The 19,168-nt window shown below is 39.6% G+C and overlaps 2 protein-coding genes across 4 annotated transcripts; both read right to left on the minus strand.

The window, feature by feature from the left end:
* Positions 1-47: 47 nt before the first annotated feature.
* On the minus strand, positions 48-11,075 carry LOC310727528 (BRD4-interacting chromatin-remodeling complex-associated protein). 3 transcript variants are annotated; one of them, XM_083544090.1, is made up of 15 exons: positions 10,898-11,053; positions 10,142-10,167; positions 9,835-9,975; positions 8,621-8,666; positions 8,428-8,470; positions 8,063-8,128; positions 6,340-7,821; positions 6,009-6,233; positions 5,431-5,890; positions 5,228-5,337; positions 5,016-5,074; positions 4,757-4,905; positions 4,525-4,619; positions 2,724-2,826; positions 48-2,455 (listed from the first exon to the last, which is right to left on the minus strand). In XM_083544090.1, exons 4-15 carry the CDS (start codon positions 8,659-8,661, stop codon positions 1,806-1,808), a joined length of 3,483 nt encoding a protein of 1,160 aa, XP_083400216.1. In that variant the 5' UTR covers positions 8,662-8,666; positions 9,835-9,975; positions 10,142-10,167; positions 10,898-11,053; the 3' UTR covers positions 48-1,805. The 3 variants fall into 3 exon arrangements, with proteins under 3 accessions (XP_083400216.1, XP_083400215.1, XP_083400214.1); XM_083544089.1 differs by having other exon boundaries at positions 10,142-10,171; positions 10,898-11,019; XM_083544088.1 differs by lacking the exon at positions 10,142-10,167 and having other exon boundaries at positions 10,898-11,075.
* An 808-nt stretch (positions 11,076-11,883) lies between these two features.
* On the minus strand, positions 11,884-16,372 carry LOC310727538 (enhancer of rudimentary homolog). The gene is made up of 4 exons (XM_083544114.1): positions 16,245-16,372; positions 14,398-14,485; positions 14,155-14,275; positions 11,884-12,452 (listed from the first exon to the last, which is right to left on the minus strand). Exons 1-4 carry the CDS (start codon positions 16,245-16,247, stop codon positions 12,350-12,352), a joined length of 315 nt encoding a protein of 104 aa, XP_083400240.1. The 5' UTR covers positions 16,248-16,372; the 3' UTR covers positions 11,884-12,349.
* Positions 16,373-19,168: the final 2,796 nt, after the last annotated feature.

Below are 19,168 nucleotides of genomic sequence, written 5' to 3' on the forward strand. Positions count from 1 at the left end.
ACAGTGGGTCAAAAGAGTCATTAGTTGGGATTTAACATTTCCTTCCCCCCCCCCCTTTTTTTTTCTTTTTTTTTTTCTTATTTTTTTACAATCTGGTACTGCAGAATTAAGGCCTCTTTGATTTTGGCATCAGAACAATCTGTCAGTAAAATGTGTCGTAGTCTAAAGCAGTGTCCAACACATGCTACCTTATTCACAGTATTTAATAAACTGAAACAGGAGAATGACCAGAGAACAATGACATCATCTATCGGGGAAAAAAGATGGCACCTTGTCACATTTAGGGCTCGTCACAGTTCGTAGGGTTAAGTGCATTATACCGTCACCTTGGTGTTCGTGACTCGAGTACTCTGAAACGTTTACCAGTGCATAGCATGTCCGGGGGCATTACGGTTAAATTACTGTTAAAAAGTGAGAATGTGTCAGACATGGATATCAAAGTCTGTGGAGATGTGGGTAATTAACTTGATCATTAATTATACCTCTATCTGGCTTGAGTCCTAGTAGTTACTGTTAAATACCAAAGTATCCATATTTCCACAACCATATATTCCATCTGTTCTGAAACTTTTGCTGATAAGGACTTACTGCTTAATCTTAATGATGTGGGTTTTTTTCCATTTTTTGTGACACACAGCACTAACACAATTTTCAGATTGTCAAAAAGAATCAAACACAATCATTTGTACTTCGGGATGCGGCGTTAACTAGAAGTGATTTATGGACGAGCTCATTTTTTAAACATGAAATAAAATACCTTTTTTGTATCCTGACAACAAATTTGATTGGTGGCGATTTACCCAATGATCTATTACTATTGCTGCTGTTTCTTCTTTTTTTTTTTTTTTTTTTTTCCTTTCTTTAACAAAATATTTTCCTAATGCCAGAATACAGGCGATAAACGGCTGGGATCACGATACAGAAAGCAAAAGCGTCAAGAAGTTGGACTGAGGCACAACCATGTATTCAAGACCAACTGCTCATTATTGCTTTTTCAGAATATCACTTAGAGCATTATTATGTTTTGTCTCTGTAAGATGTCACAGTTTACTACAGGCGAAAAAAACAAAAACAGCTGCTAATTTGTAACCGGAGTCAAACATCTCCCTTTCGGTAATCACTGTTGCGAAAATGATGTCGGAGACAACTTTTAGTTTTTAAGAAAACAATCTCTTGAATGCAGTAATAGGTTTTGCTGGTGATTTTCAGAATTAACTGTGTGTGTTCTTTGGGGATAAACAAGCTGAAACGGACATCATTATCCATAAACTATCCACTTGTAGTGTACAAACGTTCTTAAACTGTAGTATATCTATGTAGTCAAGCAAACTCCCCCTTCACGCATGAATTATTGTACTTGTCACACAAACACGCACACAGACATACATTCAGAAAAAGACAACAATACACACAGGCACTCGGCAAATGCAACTGACAACGTTGTCAATGTTGGCACAAATCAAGCACATTGGAAGCTTCCTTACTTTAACACTAAATCCAACATTAAAAAAAATTACTGTGGTGCATCTTAAGAAGAAAAAAGAAAAAAAAACAAAAAAAAAAAAACAGGTGCTCCACTTAATTTATTCACATCAGGTCTCCCAGTCTCATTTATATAATCAATCAGCTTTACGTCAAGTCCTTTTTCACACCTATACGGAGCCCCTCTTAGAGTGGGAATGAACAAATTAGGAATTTAGCATCTGTTGTGGATGTCAGACCGTGTAGTTATACTCAGCTGTAGGATGGAAGCGGCACTTGTTTTTTTTGTTTGTTTTTTTCCTCGCAAATTCTTGTTCTGTGTATTACATTTCTCCCTCCAGCACACAGCTGATGCTCTGCTCCAGCGCACTGGGCTGCAGTTTGGGTTTGAGACAAGCTGCTGGTCCCTGAAGCCTCTGGAGCTCCAGGATGCTGTCTATTGCACTCTGCAGGTGCTCACTCAGGCCACCTTCATCCCCCAACCCATCTGCAATTTCCAGCTTGCTTCTTTTAAGCTCTGGGGGGTGAACATCTGGAAATGATCCCTCTGTTCTTTTCAGTTTGTGCTCTGACTTTGTGATAAAATTGCAAGCTGTCCTGTCCATGTCCACACCAGCTACCGCTTGATTTTGCTCAGCGATTGTCTCTGTTGGACTGAGGGTGCTTTCCTGCCCCTCCTGTTTGCTCCCCCCTCTGTTAGTTAGCTGCACTTCTAATGTGCGTTTATGTCCGGTAAGGGCATGTGGCTCATCGCACGCAGAGTTGTGGATGACTTTGCGAGATCCTGACTCATGCTTGATGGTAAGGCGCAGTGACCCCCTGCTCCTAGAGCAATATGTCTTAAGACCTGGGGGTCTGTCTGAGTGTAGAGCCCATGCAGGGGGTGATGGGGGACTCGCTGAGGCTTCAGAGTGGCGTGAAGGCAGCATGCCACGGTGCCATGATGCTTTACGCAAAGACATCAAGAAGGACTCTGTTAAAGGATTCAAACATGATTACAGGGGGGGGGGGGAGTCTGTGGATTGCGCCATAATGCTATCTTATATATGAATATATAATTCATAGTGTTTACTGTTCACGCTGTGTTTGAAAGAACATGCAGTTGATTCAGATTTTTTCAATTTATATAACAGTCAGTATGCATTCTACTTGTATTTAGCAGTAAAATTGCCTGATAACCAAACATCCTAGAATATGATGCTCTTGTTTTAGAAGTAACTGTGCAGAGTGGAAGGGCTCACCTGGATCACCTCTTGCTCTGCGTCTCTCCTCCCCGAGTAAGAGTCGCTCAGACTGCAGGAACAACCGTTCTAGCATCACCATCTCTGCCGAAGGACTTTCTTGCTGCACAGGTTAATGACGAGGACCGTTAAACTGATTTCCAACGAAATGCCTTCATTGCTTATTTTTTGTCTCCAATCATTTCCAAGGTATAGCCGTTAATACAGCGGTCATTAGATCCTGCTCGTTTTTAAGCCGCTTCAGCTTTTAACGATTAAAAATGCCGGCCCAGTTTGACCGAGTTACAGAACATTCCACTTCTTTGCCTTGAAAATTTCTGGCCATATGAAAAGTGTTTCCTAACTGTTGGCCCCCAAATACATGTAAATACCTTCAAATAATCTTAACTTCGATATATAAAAGACAGCTTGAAAAGTAAGTTTGTCGTTGTCCAATTATTAATGGACATGACTATATTTACACTATTTGGCCAAACTTGTGTGTGCACCTGACCTCCGAACCCAAGTTAGTCCAACCAATGCTGTTATAGCAGCCTGCTTACTCTGCCTTTCCGTTAGATTTTAGAATGTGGCTCTAGGCCACAAGGGCAATAGTGAGGTCAGACAGTGATGTAGAGTGAGGAGGCCTGGCACAGAGTCAGCATTTCAATTCACTCTGAAGGTGTTTAGTTGGGTTGAGGTCTGGGCTCTGTGCAGGTCACTAAAGTTTTTCCACACCAAACTTGGCAAACCATATGTGGCAGAAGGCATGTGGCCAAGCGCTGGTTTGTGACTAGTGGGCGGAGTCTAGGAAAGTGAACAGTAAGGATCACACACCTGTGATGAACGTTCTTTTTTGCAGTGAATGAGGAAGAGGATAAATAAGAGAGAGGAGAGCCTCAAGAGAGAGACGAGCTCTGTGTGTGTGTATGTGTGTACTTGCCGCCTGCCTCCTATTTTAACCTCTCTGAGCCAGAAAGCTCTCCGCACCATGTCTTTATAGAGCTTGTTTTGTGCACAGTGGAATTATCACACTGGTACAGGTTTGGATCATTTACTTCCACATGATTAAACCTACAGCATAAAAATATATACTATACAGTTTGGTACTTTTAACTTTGTGGCAATAATTCAGAACAGTCTTGGATGTGATCGTCAACCTGTCCAGATACTTTTGGCCATAAAATGTATATGCAAAACTGTGGCTGTAGTTGCAAAAAAAGAAATACATGACTATTTATTTTAGTCCTGTACTTCTTGTAACCATAACTTCATTTATGCATACTCTATATATTGGAATTTGTTAGTCCTGAGTTACAATGGATTCAACTTCGTAATTTTCTAACTTACGATAGCGATATGATTGTAAAGATGTTTTACGTGGCAGGCAAACGTAGCAGCATATGCTCCACCCTTCAGTTACAATCGTCCACATGCCTGCTGCCACATACATATATATATATATATATATATATATATATATATATATATATATATATATATATATAATATATACTAGTTTATAAAGTATTGTACTGTAAATTGCTCTGTTTAGCTAAATGATGTACTGTAATTTGTTACATTATTACCAAAATAGAGTATACTACCCCCATACTGTTCACCGTTCTTTCTTAATATTTTAAGGTTATGATGGGGTCACCTCCAATTCGGGGACTACCTGTACGTACGATATGATCTATGATGGTTATAAAAAAAAAATAATAATAATTATCCTGGTTGAAAATTAAGGCAATCAAATTCTAGACATGAGTGGCAGGCAGGTTTCATTAAGAAATGATAAATGTGGAATGCTCTGACTTGCCTGAGACTCTGCCAGTAGGAGCTGCCGGTATTTGTTCAGCATGTCTGTAGTACATTTCAGCAGCAGCCCTGATACATTTTCAAACTGCTTATCCACTACACATCAACAGACAAGAAAGAGGCATGTGATAGAAATTTTAAAATCACTAGATAAAATGGCAACAAACTGGATTATTTCGATTCATTATGAACTATAGATGTACGTCTGGTTGTATGCTTGACTTCAGTCTTACCTGTAAGCAGATCAGCTTGGCTGGGTAAGGCTCTGGAGCAGGTGTGGTAGGGCAACAGGTGTTTCACAGCATCCTCTAGCGAAGTGAACCGAGAGCAAGTATATGGATTAAGAACAGCATCATAGTCTGAACAAAGCTGCTGCTTGATCCTGCGAATTACACACATATGCACACAGGAGTGTTAAATTAAACTGCTCTGCATCATGGATAGTTTTCATTAGTGTTCTCGACACCGAGGATACTAAGAATAGCTGTTGACCTCTGCTGCCGCATTGCTGGAGTGAGTCTTTCTCTCGCCTTCACACTGACACAGGGCACCTAAATCAGCAGGATTTGGATGAATTAAATAATTTCATAAATCATAATATTTTCAAATGCATTTATAAATATATTACATAGTGCACTACCATTATAATCTCTCAGATATGTCCTTTGTGATTAATAAACCATATACAAATGTAGAATTTTTACCTGAAGGACACTGTGGCCCTCGATGTCCTGGGATGACAAGCTTTCAAAACTGTCCTGTAGGTCTAGTGAGATGATTTCTTCATCGTCTACTAAACCAGGAACTCTGAGTTCTGTTATGAACCAAGAAAGGAGCTGTTATAATGATGCAGCTTGCTGGCTGCAGTTGCCTGCAGAGTTTTGCAGTACAAATCAGTAACACTTACTACTTTGTTGCATGTGCTGCTGGGCTTCAATAAGGCCAGACTCCAGAACTTCATTGAAGTCAGTGGATAGAGGAATGGGTAAAAGCTGTTGCTCAGTGATAGAGATCCTTTCGGAGGTTGAAGATGGACTCATGCACATCATCAATTCCTCTTGCCCCTGCATTTTGGCACTGAGAACTACAAATGCAGAGGAGTGTTGTCTGTCTGAAAGTGGGGGAGTTGGAAACATGGTCAAGGGTGTACTTTCAGGACACTGGGTGATGGGTGGCGAGGCTAACATGTCACCATGCTCCGACCCAGAATGCACTGGAGTGGGGATTCCTCCACACTCCGATAACACGGAGAGAACCTTCGACGATGCACACACAGCCAGGACCATGGGTGAAGACTCTCTCTCACTAGCTTCAGGAGAGATGTGGCTGTCCAAGGATTCAGCAGAAGCTGAAGAATTAAGTGCTTCCTGTGAGGACATGCATTCAAAATATTTATGCCGGTTAAAAAAATCATTGTATATCCAAAGTATGAATAAACAATCACAATCATTATAATAAAATCAATAACCCAACAGCTTGATTTACCTGTTGGGGGTGATAAATAAATGCTTGGTTTGGTGGTGTATGGCCTCCTTCAACAGCTTGCTGTTTCTCTGGATGTGTAATTAGGTGTTTGGACAATAATGCAACAGGCTCAGGGGAATTAGTGCTCTCTGTTGGTGCCTGCAAAATACTAATGACTGGGGAAGGCTGTGTGTGCATTTTGGCTACAGCAGCTTGCATTGAAGCTGGAGGAGACAGTGTGCCTTTCTAGAACAGGTAAACAAAGAAAAGATCAAGAGTCAAACTAATGCTTAGTTTTGAATGAGCTGCCACAACAAAACATGATCTATAAGATAAACAATACAGAACTTACGTGTAAGATACTCTGTAGTTGCTCATTTGTTGCATTTTTTTCTGCAGCAGTTCTTTCAGGCAACAGAAGCACTGGGGTCTGCGGAAGACTTAGCTGCTCCTCATTGCCCCCTGCCATAGGTCTCTGTGCCTGGGACACTAAGGGCAAGCTTTGCACCATGGACGGCCCATTCACTATTGATATGGCAGTCATATCAGGGGCAAGCACACCAGGAGTGTTGATCAAGGTGATCTGCTTCCCTAAGGCAGGTGTGTGGACAACACCACCATGCTGCCCCTGTGCATGAGCAGAATAGGCCCCTGCTAGCTGCGCCGGCATATGGAAGACGGTAGGGGGCGCTGACTGAAGCTGCAGGGGTCCAGACAGAAGAGCTCCCTGTCTGAGAGTGAGCTGCCCAGTCGGAGTGGTAAACACAGGGCTAAAATTCAGTTGCCTGGGGCGTACTGTTACAATCTGTGAGCCATCAACAAGCTGTCCTGCCAGAGGGGCTGCACTTGGCATTTGATTGTTTGTCGTGCTGAGCAGTGGCCCAGAGATGCTTGTAGACTGGTTTACAGAGCCTTGACTAGGCAATATGAAGTGGCTCTGGCCCTGGAAGAGACTCTGGGGCTGAATAACAATTGAGCCTCCCTGGTTGACTAGCTGCAGACTCACAGGCTTGTTGAGTGCTGTTGTAGACTGTGATGACAGAGGCTGCCTGGGGCCCACAGGAGAGGACAACAGAATATTTTGTGATGCAGCTGGAGGAATGAAAGCAAGGCCTGGAGATGACTTCTGCTCTGACGGTTTGGGGCTTATCTGCACCAATCTAGGCTGTATGTTGACTGGCAGCTTGGGTTGGATAGGCAAAGGGGTCCTTTGCAATATAATCTCTTGAGGTGCTGCTGTCCTAACAGCAGGGCTCAATGTAAGGCCTGGAAGAGTTTTGTGGATGATCATGTTGGAACCTTGTGCATGACTCAGGCAAAAGGACGTGTCAGATGTGGGAGGTGCAGGAAATACGTTTCCAGGTAGCAGCCCCATTAATTGTGGTGGCACTGGCTTGAGCGAAGGGCAACCTGGTCCCACAGCCAACAAAGATGGTTGAGGAGGCTCCACTGCAACTTGTGTGTCCCTGGGCAATGTTGTGACCCCAGAGACGTTAAGTGGTTTAGACATATATGGAGGTGAAGGTGGGGTTAAACCAGATGGGTAGAGTGAGAGCACTTCACTAGACTGGGAAAGACCTGCCTCTAAAGCCAGTGTGTGCTCAGTGATGTCAGCCTCCTGGAGACTTTGCTGAAGGATGTCACATGTCTCCTCCTCCTCTTCCTGTTGCTGTGGCACTTCGGCCTCAACTTGTGGAGGTTCACATACATCCTCAGAATCCTCTCCTCCTGCTGGTGAGGCCAATAAAGCCTCATCCAGGAAGGAGAGATCCACACAGCCCGATATAGGTGTGTCATGAGAGCCAGATTCATCTGCCAACAAGGAGACAGGGCTCTAGATAGTAAAAAGAAAGAACAATTAGTGAGTTGAGAAATGTGGATATGTCATATGTTTTTTAGAGAGAGAAAACAGAAGCCAACTATTAAAAACTATCAGACCAATGTCAGTAGTGACCAAATTAACAGCTGGTAAATTTAAAAGAAATAGGGAGACATGCAGGTGATGGTGATCTTAACTAGAGGTAAAATCTTCTCCATCTATTATTTCAGCAATGGGGACAGAAGCCCAGACTTACCGGCGTGTCTGTGAACAGGGACGGCTCCCCAGAGGAACAATTAATGAGCAGGTCTCCACTTAGCAGCTGCTTGAACAGATAGGGAAGAAGATGACTAATTGTAGGCAGGGCTTTCACAAGTCTCCCAAATTTCATTCCCATATAAACACAGACAGTTTACAAAGAGTCTAAATGGTTACAGCAGTCTAAACTATTGCATGTGATTCAATCAATACAGTTTAATGAATGTTTAACAATCTAGTAAATTATGGTTGTACATTTTACATGCGTAATGATTTCATGCTATATGTTGTAACACATAGAATGACTACTTATTTCATGTATAGTTAGGTTACAGTTTGTGTATAGAAAAATATATCGTGAACCTCTTTTGTCCCATGAAGGAAGTCATTTAGGGCTTGTGGGTCACTAGTAACACAAAAACAAATTCATGAATCATTCAAGACAATGAGCAAATTACTTATCCTTTATTTGCTTCGTGACCAGGTCTGAAGCAATGGCCAAAATTTTATTACAATGTTTATGATCTCTGAACAGTGACAGTCTGGTAGAACTTACCACAACACATCAAGTAAACATGTGCCATCCTCATCCTCCATTTCAACTGAGGCGTGTGAAAGAGATAAGTGAGTAGCTTCAATTTAAAGTTAATTAAATCCAAAATTAAGTGCTGTAACAGGAAATCAATGTTCCATTGTGCATCTGGTTTATATGTCCCAGCATAAGCAATAATCATTGACCATCTCTGATAAAGATAACATTTACAACTAACAACTACAATTGTAGGTATACATTCCAAACCAATTCTTTTACTTTAATGTTTTAAGTTATTTTGGTTCACATTTGGAGGTATACTTAGGATCATGGTCCCCCTGGAATACCCAGCTGTGACTAAATTTTTACTTCCTGGCTGATGTCTTGAGGTTCTTTATGTGTTTTAGATAAACCTAATGATGCCATATATTGTCTAAAGTGCAACAGTCCTCTTTCACCCTTTCACAAACATGATGCTACCACCCCCATGCTTCACACTTGGGATAGTGTTGCTCAACCTCAACTTTTTCATTATTAATCATTATGGCTAAAAAAATCCAATTGCTCCTTTATCTGACCCAAACCCTCTTGCAAACTTAAGTCCAGCATTTTAAATCTGTAATAAAATATGGTCTTCTGTCTTGAATGAAAACATTTTGGGCAATGACTGTGTGGAACTTTGTTATTGGTATGCATACATACTTTGTTTCCCGAAGCCTTTAGTATTTTTGTGTTGCTGGTCTAAAGCTAATTTGTGCCTTATTCCTGAATGATGCAGAGTCTGTGTGATCACAAGATATTAGATTTGCAATTGTGGACATTTTCCCATTATATTAACTGCAAAGAAGCAGAAAAGGTAGGACCTTTTATACTCACAGACACACTCTTGATTTACTGTTAATTACAACATTTAGCCAGTCATAGGCTTTGAAAATGAATTACAACAATTTCCAGAATTTCCAGAAACCGTCAACTTCAATGTAAACTGTGAGCCAATGTAATTCTGATATAGTGCATTAAATCTGAAATATGTCTGTCTCTCGTTGTGTGTAAACTCTGCAAATCCACAGGGGCCCAGTAACATACCATGAACATTTTTAACGATCAAGGTAATTGAGAAACTTTCATTAGTAGAGAAGCGACTGGTCTTGTAGAATCTAATTTTTTACAGCTCATGTTAGGGGCTTCATAATTTCTTTTGACATTCTAGTACAACTTAAGCAGCAACACATGCTCACCTCAGAAGATGGGGGCTCCATTAATAGCAGGGGAGTCGAGGGATGGTGGACATCTCAAAGGCCACACATCAGGGACTGAAACCAGGCCTGGGAAGCCAGCCACCGTGGGTTGAACTCCCATACCAGGTACATAACCGTCTTCTGCAATGACAGACGTTGGCATCAAGATCGTTCAAAAAAGAAGTACAAGAGGATACCATGAACACTTAATAATGCACTTAACCTCTATACTACACAATTCCATGTGAGACATTGTGTTTGGGATTACACTGCATGAATGATATCCACATCATTAAACAAAAAATACCTTAAGATGTGCTTGGCCTGTTACTTCTGGCTGAGGAAAGAAAAATAATTACAGCCCAATAATGTAACCTAGGCTTGATGTAATGCATGTGATTGGAATTGGAGGATGCATGCCATTCTCAGTAGGCTAATAATGACATTCTGCCTTCAGGGTGGTATGTAAACAGTGTGGGCATCTGCTTTGGCGGAACGGGGACACGCCAGAACAGGACGATCGGCTTCAATTAAAACGCGCAGTCCGTCCGACGCAGGGCTGCTGCATGTCGTGTCTTAATTTTTTATTTAATTTTTTGCAGGGGAGGTCCTTTCAAACAGCCAGACCTCCTCCAAACATCGCATTTTTATTTACGCACCACCGCAATCCGCATTTGAGACTAGTTACGGCGTGGCGCAGCGCACAATGAGCGCTCACTCCGGCGAATCCGCTGCCACGAGACGCTCCGCGTCTATACGTTAAAAGTATAACTGCTCGGGTATTTGTTTTTGGCCCAAACAGTGCAAAACGCTACATCGCAAATGTGGGTTCAAAATGGAGCGTGTGAGCTTAATGAGGGGGGTATAGCGATGATGTTTCTTGAAGAAGGGTATCAGGGAGGCTGGCTGCTGCCTCGTAGCAACAAAAAAGGCAGCTGGAATAACACGAGCTGGGTTTTTTGCCTTCTTCTTTTTGCGCCTGCACGCCGGAGCGCATCTCGTCTCGCTGCCTGTCATTTCGTGATATAACTGGAAAGGCGAAGGAAAGAAAAAAAAAACTCACCGCTTCTTTGTGGGGTTTTATTGTCCTGTCAGGCGGGCCTCTGCGCCATCGATTCTCACTCAGTAGCCTTTTGAGATGCTGAGGCTGAGGGAGGAGTGTGAGGGGGGGAGATGGGGGAGACTGGGCTGGGTGAGAAACACAAGTGTGAGGCGATCTGAACACAAAGGTAGAAAAAAAACAAAAAACACACACACATACGGAGAGGACCGATTGGTTTATCCTCATCGGGCAGAAAGAGGGAGAAAAAAAAAAACAAAAAAAACCCGCACAAACTCTTTAAAAACATGACTAAAATACTGGAGATTTTAACCCTGTTATAATAAAATACATATTTAGACACATGCACCAATATAAATATCTTTATTATAAGTGTTTGCTACAATTACACTTGAAATGTTTTTGGACACATGACCATAATATGCTTTTTGAACATTCCATTCCACATTCAGTCCCCATTTGCTGTTTTAAGAACCTCCACTCTTCTGGGAAGGTGTTCCACTGGATTTTAAAGTGCTTGTGGAGACTCGTTCATACTGCTGTAGGCTAAGGAACCTGAAGTTTAGTCAGCGGTCCAATTCATTGTTCAGTAGGGTTGAGGTCAGAGCTCTACAGCAGGCCACTGAAGATCTTCCACTCCACTCACTTGGTGCACAGAGACATTGTCATGCTGCCATACAGATTTGGGCCTCCTAGTTCAAGTGAAGAGAAAAATTAAATCCAGACATCCTATATAACTGTGTGCCAATAATCAAACATCATTCTGATCATTATTTCCTTTCATTTCTAGAAGAATTATTAAATGGAACAAAAATACAGTAATTTCTCTATTTGTAAACATCAATTTAAGTCTTAAATAAATCTTTAGATTGATTGGAATAAATTATTTTATTTTTCAGTATCTGATCAATAGTTGTTTTTGCTGGTAATGCCTGATACCAGAATATACAGCCCGCAGGGTACTAAACATATAAAGTACTCAAACACAGTTTAAACAAAGCCATTTTATTATTTATGGAGGAAAAAAAATCTGTAAAGATACATTTCCTTTAAAAGAGGGGTTGGACACATAAAATGAAAGCAGTTAAAATTTACAGACAAATGGTCCTCAATTCCAGTATTATATGTATCACAGAACACAATTCAGTCTATATATCTGGCTTGTTGAACTTAGTCTGAACACTTTACTCTGCCTTGTGCAGCTAGGTAATAGTCTTGTGTATCTTCTGTGTTATAAAATACACATGTTTAGGGTTGGTGCTAAACTGCAGTAGTAATTTTCTTCCAGTGGCCTTAATAAACTCATAGTGGTCACCCAGGACTTGAATTGAGAAATATCTAATTATCTGGCCATCATCCGTTATGTCTTTAGAAAATGTTTCTTCTTTAAATTGACTAACTTCCCTGCCAAACTCTTGAAACGTAACCTCTCTTATCAGCACATTTGGGGCAATTTTATTTCCCAGCCTGCTGAGCTTGGCGGCGCAGCAATATATAAATCTTCTCTTTGATCCAGTCTTTGTTGTTGGGTTGATATGTCTGTGTGTCAGCTCGGTACCTGTGGGACAAACAAAGCGCTTGTGAGCAATCTATTTTGCAGTGACAAATGCACAGCACATTTATTTACTGTACGCAGGCTATGCAGCAGCGGTTTTCCCCAAAAGAGCGTTTTTTCCCCGAAGAATATTGGTGATTGCATAGTTTGAAAATCTAAGCTGAGATAACTGTTCGTGTGTGGTAGAAAGATCGGGAATAAAAATACATTCTAAATTCCAGTTCGACAAACACAGTGAGAATATGACCTAGAAGATTCACTCGCTCAGTCACAAAGCCGGGGTGATGTACTGAGACATGACATTGTAACCCTGTCCTGGCAGCCCTTAATGTCTCTCCAACTTCAACTCAAACTACACAACAAAATTACAAGTAGTTTATTTTAATTATGCAATTTATATAACATTACACTGTCCTACATGCACTGTGGCTGCAAAACGAGATCTGCTCAGGGAACACAGAAAAGTCATACAGTACCAATCAGGGTTTTAATTCAGTTTAATTTAATTCAATTTGAAAACAATATGCATTAGACCTGTTGCAATTTAGCTGTTACTGAGACTGATCACCAGTATCAGGTTAGTGCCCGAGACACAAACGGTAACTGAATCTAATGCTGCAAGTCTTTAATGTCTGGTAAATTAAAAACTGCATTGTCACCTTATACAACAGATAGTTAAATAGCATATATATGGTAATCTTTATTTTTCTGCAAAAACCAGCCATGACTATTGACTTTACTCGATAGAGCTGATACAGAATGCTCTAATGTTACGTTTGTGACTCTGACAATAGAAAGTCAATAGTGTGTGGACACTACAGTCATTACTCTAAACCACAGCCTATATTTAATATGACTAGCCTGAAATCAAGACACAAATATTTTTACTTTTACTCGGTGTTTAGCCAATGGGATTTTTAAGTTAGATTTCTCATACACAGAAATAAGAACATAAATAAACATAAATAAACCTGTAATATTATGAAGTGCGTAGTCAGGAAAGATGATGGTTTGGACATGTGCAGAGGAGGGACATGGGGTATATCGGTAGGAGAATGCTGAGGATGGAGCCACCAGGAAGGAGGAAAAGAGGAAGACCAAGAAGGAGGTTTATGGATGTGATGAGGGAAGACATGCAGGTAGTTGGATTGAAAGAGGCAGATGTAGAGGACAGAGGGGTATGGAGACGGATAATCCGCTGTGGCGACCCCTAATGGGAGAAGCCGAAAGAAGAAGAAGAAGCAGGGAAGATGACTTGAATGAAACAGAACAGAGATGTTAAAATTTGGCCCGAGTTGTAACTCTATCTGTGTATAACTAACAAACAAATTGTAGCATTTTATATCACACATTGAGAACATTGAGAGGTTTATAAATGTATCCATTGGTGTGTTATTTATAATGTGTTTCCTTTTTGTGTCCTTAAAGACTCGAGAAATCTTTTCCCTGCTGGCTGCCACGATCAACTTTTGTACGCCTGCTTTGTGACTATTTTGTGTCAAATAGAATAGCGTCAGTACACATACTGATACTGCTGTCTTACTGCTTAAATAGTTTATGGTCACATACAGTTCGATTATCTGTAGACTGTGTAGAGCTGGACGTCACACTGACGGCATTTTGTCTGAGCTTATGCTGATTTCTGACTTTCAAACGGTGGGCTGAGTTGCAAAAAAATAAATAAATAAATAAATAGCCTACTTACACCAAGCAGCTGAGGTCTGCCAGGTCATCGATGAAATCAAACAACTGACTAATGTCATATGTGATGGATGGGCTGTTAGGATTCATTCTCTTTAGATGCTCTTCATACATTTTACACACTCCTGCCCAAAGAAAACATTTCTGTATTAAGTATTGTAAAAGCATGTTCTTTTTTTAATTAATTTTTTTATGAAGTATGACAAATGTAAATAACTTTAAGGTATAACTGATCTGAATATCTTACCTTCCATGCACTCATTAACCGATTCATAATCAGCATATGTCCTTCCTTCTGGTCTCTTAGTGGGCTGGACAAGTAGAATAGTATGGGACTGCAAAAGAAGTCATTTAGATTGATGTTAGAAAAATACAGACCACAACACCATGTTAATATTGAAAGGAAACATCCTCTCTGAACGAGTCGATATCAGTCTTTAACATTTTCAGTACAATATTGTGATGAAATGCTGAGTTGACGTTTTTTGGGTTAGGCCATATACATTATTACTCAGAGATAAAAGTTTGGGGACACGTTACCAGAACAGTACTGGGCTTGTTAAACATCCAATTCCAGATTTACATACCACCCAGGAGCTCTTCTGGGAATGCTTAAATCTATGCCATACACACTGCACACACACATTTGTTTCATTCATAACAACTGAGCAGCTTTGTGGCCCTGAAGTGGCACTTTGGCATAGATTGGATTTGAACTTGCCACCTTTGGATCCAAAGGCCAACATCTTAACCTCAAAGTTACCACCTCCCCAACTTTCAAATAGATTTTAACCATGACTGTGGGTTTTTTGGTCCTCATTCACCCACAAGAGCATAGTGAACTCAGGCACTAGTGCAAGGTGAGCACAGCCTGGCAAATAGCCTGCTTTACACTTCATCCCAAAGATATCCAGCTAGGTTGGGGTCAGAGCTCTGTACAAGACACACAGCATTGTAATGCTGGAACATGGTTACCTCTTAGTTCTAGTAAAGAGAAATTGTAATTCTACAGCAGGGGTGTCCAATCTTTTCCACAAAGGGCCAGTGTGGGTGCAGGTTCTCATTCCAACCAAGGCATACCAGATTCCAGTGTGGCGGTTTTTATATTTACTTTCAATGATCAATTTCAGATGTGGCCCTTGTTTGGTTGGAATGAAAATCTGCCCCCACACCAGGGTCTTTGTGGAATAGATTTGACACCGCTGTTCTACAGTATAAAAGAAACCTCCAACACAAGTGTGTTTCCAACTTTGTGCCAACTGGTTGTGGGGGAAAAACTGCATATATTATCTCTGTCTAAAGACAGTGATGCAGCAGTGCTCGAGTCTTTAAACGCGTTCACCTGTCTCACTGACTTATTAGTCGACTCTCCTCGAAAAAATAGCATTTCAAAGCCAGAGCTGGGACTCTGATGTAACTCAGTTACTCTGTATGATCCTAACGTCGGTTCACCACTGTTCCTTTTTTGGAAGCCCACAAGAGCTGCAGTTTTGGAGATGCTCTGACCCAGTCGTCTAGACATCACAATTTGGCCCTCATCAAACTCGATTAAATCCTTACGCTTGCCCATTTTCCCTGCTTCTAACACATCAACTTTGAGGACAAAATGTTTACTTGCTGCATAACATATCCCACCCACTAACAGGTGCCATGATAAACATATAATCAGTGTTATTCACTTCACTGGTCATAATGTTATAAATGTCATATGTGTGGTTGGTGTATATCTGAGGTCAGTAATGTTTCAATATGGACATGTAGTTCAGGGTGGGATTCCTCCTATATTATGTCTTGTATTATTCAAATATTTAGCCAGGAGTAAACTGACTTGAGCGTAAATTAGAGTTTTCGTTTATCTTTCCTTTTGTATGACCTGGAAAAAAGCTCTAAAACAGTCAAAACATTCAGTAAAACCCCCGCGTCTCCTATACAGAGAATGTTATTACTATAACAGCAGCATAGCAGGCTAGCATAGGCTATATATAGGATCCATTAGTAACCATTGATGCACTGATTTTTCTTCCAACTGTTATAGTATAAAGGAGGTTTACAGTATTAACTGACATGTTTCGAAAGAAGAGCTCAATAACTAACCATGTTTGAACAGTTGCTCCGCAATCCACGAATGTAATACAGAAAACTGGCTTTGGGATACACCGCGAACAGGAGGAGTGAACTTCCGGCATTTCAAATTTCAAAACAAGAGTCGTTCTACCTAACAGCTCATCACCTTATCTTTATCTATATCTATCTATCTATCTATCTATCTATCTATCTATCTATCTATCTATCTATCTATCTATCTATCTATCTATCTATCTATCTATCTATCTATCTATCTATCTATCTATCTATCTATCTATCTATATATATATATATATATATAGTCAAGTCAAGTTTATTTGTATAGCGCTTTTCACAACAGACATTGTCTCAAAGCAGCTTTACAGAAAACAACAGTGAAGGTGAATGGTGTGCATGTGTGTATGTATATATATATATATATATATATATATATATATATATATATATATATATATATATATATATATATATATATTATATACAATTCTAATAAAATATATACTAATATCAGTCTAATTTTGATTATACAGCAAGTTTAGATTGCAGTTTCTTTAATTAGTTGGTTTAGCGTTTAATATTTCTGCTACATGTCTACATTTTTGTTTGCTTTTTGCTTTTCCAAGCGCTTCTGGTCTCCCACATTCATTCTTTGAGTGAATGCTGAAAACAAACAAAGATGCAAAATAATTAGTAAAAATAGAAAGAAAAAATATATGGGGTAAATAATAAAAAAGAGAGGAAAACTTCAGTTAAATGGTCAGTAAGAATCTGGCTCTGAAAACCTCCAACAACAGGATATTTGTGGGAATAAAACTGACATTTTGATTTCTAAATCCACTGACAGGGTCAAGAGCCACCTTACTATATTTCATAAAGTTATATAGCAGATGTTTGTTTTTATGCCATAATCAAGAACATTAAGTAGTGATCAGCTCACTGTAGAAATAAAAAAAGGCCCAAATGTATGTTTGTACTGCAACAAAAAACATGCCATTGACATTGGTGTGGTTGATAAATTGTCCACCTTTTACAATATTGCAATTTTCAACTCGTTTTCAATATTAAGCATGACCAAACCCAGATCCATGCCTTCAGAGTTTCCCCATGGTACTGGGATTGTGAGGCTCTCTGTACTGAGCTGCTGCGGTTCACTCTGGACCACATTAAATGTGAACCTAAATTTCACTTTATTTTTTGCCATGCAAAATTTGCTAATGCTTCCACAGTTGTTGAGGAACCTTTCTGTAGTACTTCATAATAATTGCCTTCTACACTATAGATGTTAAAATGATTTAATATTCAATTAATTTGAGTTTAATATCTCTTTCTCCGGGTGAAGTTTAATTTAGACAAAGCATAGACCCTTCACTCCTTTTTCAAATACTAGTGACGTTCATTTATTTTAAAATTTGCCCTGCTGTTTCTGGAATCTTTCGTCATACGATCTTTACTGTGATTGGACGCCCTCTAGTGGAAGAGTATTCTGTAGTCGAGAAAAAAAAATCCTGGAAATATAAAGCAAAGAAAGTTAAAAATCTAAGGCAAAATTTTGTTAAAGTTTTCTAGTAAACGGTTTGTAATGATTGAAGAAAGGTTTGTTTTGTTGATTTGGAATAACATAAATATGTAAAAATATATATTATATATAATTAAAGAATAAATATATAAATACAAATGCACACACACACACACACACACTATATATATATATATATATATATATATATATATATATATATATATATATATATATATATATATATATATTACCAGTCAAAGGTTTGAACACACCATCTCGTTTAGTGTTTTTCCTTTCTTTATTTACTTTGTTTATTTACATAGCAGTGTACCTGCAAGAGTGAAAGGGAAAGTTTATAGGACTGTGGTGAGACCTGCGATGTTGTATGGTTTAGAGACAGTGGCATTGAGTAAAAGACAGGAGGCGGAGCTGGAGGTGGCAGAGCTGAAGATGTTGAGGTTTTTCTTGAGAGTGATGAGGATGGACAGGATTAGAAATGAGTTTATTAGAGGGACAGCACATGTAGGACGTTTTGGAGACAAGGTGAGGGAGGCGAGATTGAGATGGTTTGGACATGTGCAGATGAGGGACATGGGGTATATCGGTAGGAGAATGCTGAGGATGGAGCCACCAGGATGGAGGACAAGAGGAAGACCAAGGAGGAGGTTTATTAATGTGGTGAAGGAAGACATGCAGATAGTTGTTGTGAAAGAGGCAAATGTAGAGGACAAAGGGGTATGGAGACAGATGATCCACTGTGGTGACCCCTAATGGGAGAAGCCAAAAGAAGAAGTACATTAATACTGAAGACATACTATGAAAGAACTTATGTGGATTTATGTTATCAAAAGAAACGTGTTAAACAGCCCAGAATGTTCTTCACAGTAGCCACCTTTTGCTTGTCGGTTGCTTTTCCTTCACTCTCCAGTCCAACTCATCCCATACCATATCAACTGGATTAGATCAGATAATTGTGGAGGCTAGGTCAGCTGATGCAGAACTCCATCAATTGCCTTCTTGACAAATAGCTCCGACATAACTTAGAAGTGTGTTTAAGGTCATCGTCCTCTTGGAAAACAAATTATGGTTAAGTGCAAACCAGATGGAATGTCATATCGCTGCATATTCATCTGCACGAAGCAAAATAATTTTAAGAAGGTAAAAAAAAATTTCATAAATGAACTCTTGACAAAGCACACCTGAAAACTGTATAAATATAAACAAAAAAAAAAAATTAAAGAAACCATATGTAATTAGCTAGTACACCTGTATTCAAGATGTGTTAAACAGTGACTTTTTAAAAAATAATAATAACAATAATGAATAATCCCTACACTTTTTTTTTTCAAAAGATTACAATTTTTATTTATTTTTCATTTAACTTAAGTCCATTATATTTTCAGTATTTTCAAGA

This window comes from Silurus aristotelis, assembly GCF_946808225.1.
Source record: "Silurus aristotelis genome assembly, chromosome: 6".
In the NCBI taxonomy this organism is placed as follows: Eukaryota; Metazoa; Chordata; class Actinopteri; order Siluriformes; family Siluridae; genus Silurus; species Silurus aristotelis.